Here is a 3,428-nt window from a genome sequence, read left to right as displayed (position 1 = left end):
TATATATATATATATATATATATATATATATATATATATATATATATGTATATATGTATATATATATATATATATAATATTTATAATAATACAGACAAAAACTATTATTCATAAATAAAGTCCTTTCCCCAATTAAGGGTTGCTTTACCCCGTTGCTCAGGTAAATAAAGGCTGCACCCTCTGATTAGGTATGCGTATAGTATTGATGTAACTCAAATGTTTGTAAACACTAGACTATAGTTTATATATAGTTTGCTCCTACAGTATGTTTACAAACAGCACTTATGTAATAAACCTCTAACAGGTTTGATTACATGAGTACATTTGTTAACATTATTAGATTATTAGAGTCCCAGCTCTAAAAATACCTGTTATGTGCACATTGGGAAGGCTTTGTGGAAGTAAAAAAATATAGAAAAAATTAAGAAAATTATTATCCTTTTGACTTTGATATCTAAATCATTATTACATGTGTATATTAAATGTTATTACACATTAAACACCTGGAAGTTTTGTCTTGATCATCATACTAAGCAAAAACTTCCAAAACATTCATAACAAAAGGGTCGGGAGTCATGATTTTTTTTTTTTTAAATATAAAAATTTATTTCTGCAAGGGAAATACATCACACACACCTTCAAGTGAAACAAAATGCTGGGGCAAAGACTTTTCTTCATGTTGAGAAAAAATAGTATAATCTCACGTCCAACCACACATACTGTACACTCATCACAGAATTGCACTTCTTAAAACAGGCAAATAGAAACATTCTTCTTCAATCATCTCTTTTCTTGACATACTTGAACCACCAAAATTTCCAAACGTCTTCCTTGTTTGAGACAACCAATCACGTGCAGAGTCTCTCTTCTGAGGCATCTGTTGATAGCAACTCAGTTCCTCAAGAAACCTCAAACTTACATCTTCCAAACATTTTTCATTAGACATGTGCAATTTACATAGAGGGAAAGAAAGGGTTGCATGACTCAAAATTAAAAAAATGAAGGCCTTTTGAATCATATCTTATTTTCATTTGAAAGTGAAAAAGTTTAGTGTCCATTTTTCATTAGAAATGAATCAATTGTGTTTCTTTTAGTAGAGAAGCATTGTATTGCCATGCACTCCCCGTACTTTCCCTTCAATATGAAGGACTTAATCAGCTCCATTTCCACGTCTTCAGCTTACAGACATCACATTGAGAGGGACATCGCAATCAGTGCATATTTAACCATTACATCAGGCCCTCAGAAGGGGCTCAACATTTGTAGTTGGCTGTACAAATTGTCTGTATTTTAGTGGGCAGGCACTCTGAGAAGGCACGTTAATATTTAACAAAAGAGCAGTATGTGAAAAATGATGATTTTTTTTCCCCATTTCTTTGTCCAACCACATTTCATTAGGTCTCTCAGGCCAAATGAAAATCATGTTACAGCAGGAAGCAGGTCAGTTGAGCACATTACAGTTAGGTTTCTGACTGGTTTGTACACTTCCGCTGCTAAAAAAAGCAGAGGTTGTTTGCTCCAGCTTAGTCCTGGCTGAGAGCCAGTCTATGCACAGCTGGTTTCCAATGACATTTCAGCAAACATTCTGATGTTTTCACCAATAAGGCACGGCATTATCAATCTGGCCCCAGCTCTGCCAGCCAGGAAACAGTCCACTGGACATCCGTGGGCTACCAAACTGATCAAATTCCATCTCCAGTACCTTCACACCCCCGTGTTTGTGCTCTGCTGCCTTCCTCTGCTCAACAGAAGTTGGGGGCATGTGAGTGTTCAAGTCGTCTCCGTTACAGCTACCATGCTTGAGAATGTAGTTCTTGCCGTCGTTATTGTCCCAGAAGGTCTGACCCTGGGATTTGAAGCAGATGCAGAACTCGACACGATTCTGTGGTGGGATGTGGAGAGGCAGCTCCAGGACAAATGCAAAGGTGTCAGTATCCTGGCAGCTGTAGATGTTGTTCATGAAGGTGCATTCAACGTCGGTGAAGCTGACCCACGAGTCGAATGTGGCGCGCAACTGCACCGACTTCTCAAACCCCTTGTTCCGGACCTTGATGGTGCCGGTCAACGAGCGCTCCTGCAGCGAGCAGTTCTCCAAACAGACCGAGTTCTGAATCAGGCGGTTTCGGAAATCCAAGTAGTCGGCTGAGGGCTGTTTAAAGTCCAGTACCAGGTTGCGCATTAGGCTGATCTTAAGATCCATTGTGGCCGTTTCCAGGTCTGCCATGTCAAACTGCAGCTCCTCGCCGATTCCCCTACAACTCTTGTTTTGATACGGCTCATCGTCAAACTTGGAGAAGACATGGATGGCGGTGAGTGACATGCCCTTTGTGTCTGCGAATACCACCTTCTTCTTGCCGGCCTTGCTGTTGTTCCAGCCCACGCAGCCGCCATCGTCCACGGCTTTCTGCAGGTTGCTGAGACATGGCCGCAGTGGTTTGTAGAGCTGCTGGTTGACCCGGTTTTTGGTCCTCTGTAGCTCCTCGTAGGAGCTGAGGAAACCTCGGAGAGGAGGCGGAGAGTGGCTGATGTAGAATCTCATAGCCACGTCCATAGGCATTACTGGACCAGGCATTGCTGATGGACTGTAAGACCTGAGCAAACTGAGGGGAGGGGGAAGAGAAGAGGGGAGGTGGTGTGAGAGGAAGAGAGGGAGGGAGAGAGTTGGTAATTTGAGAGATAGAAAGAGAAAGGGGGAAGGATTAGAACAGTGGCTTTACTTTTCTGACTTCAAAAAAAGTTCTGGTTTGATGTAACTTGTCACTTCTCCAATCGGCAAAATGACAAAACTTTGCAATTTCTGTTTCTGTGAAAAGTCCCCATTTTACAAATAATGCTTCTTTATAATATGCATATTGAATCTAAACTAGACTTGGGATCTAAATCATGTACACAAAAAAACTTTTAAAGATGTTCAATCTTCTTTATGTTTCAGCATGACGTGCGTCACTTTTACAAAACCAAAACCAAGCGCTTCCTGATCCTTACCTTGCAGCACTCATGGAATAAAGAAATAAACAGTTCCAAGGAGAAAGGCACTTTTTAAAAGTTTTCTGTCCCTTTGACTGGTAGCAGCGTTTCCTAAAATGTCATGCTGTCGGCACGCCTCCTTTTCTTCCGCCTCGGTCTTGCTCTTTCTGCCTCAGAGTGTGGGGGTTTTGCTCCGCACTCAGGGATTTCAACTGCCACATAGAGACAATTTGCATATGCTGTCATATGGTTCTTCAAACAGCCAATGAAAGGGTTGTGGAATTTCTGTCCAACCAATCAGCACAATCTTGGCCTGGATGCTGGCCAGCTGATAGGGGTGTGTTGCCTGCATGGGCCCCATAGTTGGGATGCCTCAGACTGTTGCCTCAGCTGCTATTTGAGAAACATGATGGACCCCTGCTGGTGTAGGAGATGACCTTCACTACAGAGCGCAGCATAAA

The 3,428-nt window shown here is 41.7% G+C and overlaps 1 protein-coding gene across 1 annotated transcript; it reads right to left on the bottom strand.

Moving 5' to 3' along the window:
• Positions 1-579: 579 nt before the first annotated feature.
• On the bottom strand, positions 580-3,168 carry LOC137888480 (protein phosphatase 1 regulatory subunit 3C-B-like). Its single transcript, XM_068731883.1, has 2 exons — positions 2,986-3,168; positions 580-2,600 (listed from the first exon to the last, which is right to left on the bottom strand). Exons 1-2 carry the CDS (start codon positions 2,997-2,999, stop codon positions 1,595-1,597), a joined length of 1,020 nt encoding a protein of 339 aa, XP_068587984.1. The 5' UTR covers positions 3,000-3,168; the 3' UTR covers positions 580-1,594.
• Positions 3,169-3,428: the final 260 nt, after the last annotated feature.

Source organism: Cebidichthys violaceus, unplaced genomic scaffold (genome assembly GCF_023349555.1).
Source record: "Cebidichthys violaceus isolate CVI_PGR_0920_01 unplaced genomic scaffold, fCebVio1.0.p SCAF_54, whole genome shotgun sequence".
Classification (NCBI taxonomy): Eukaryota; Metazoa; Chordata; class Actinopteri; order Perciformes; family Stichaeidae; genus Cebidichthys; species Cebidichthys violaceus.
Note: the sequence above shows the minus strand (reverse complement) of the source record. Positions and strands in the feature narration are given on the sequence as shown.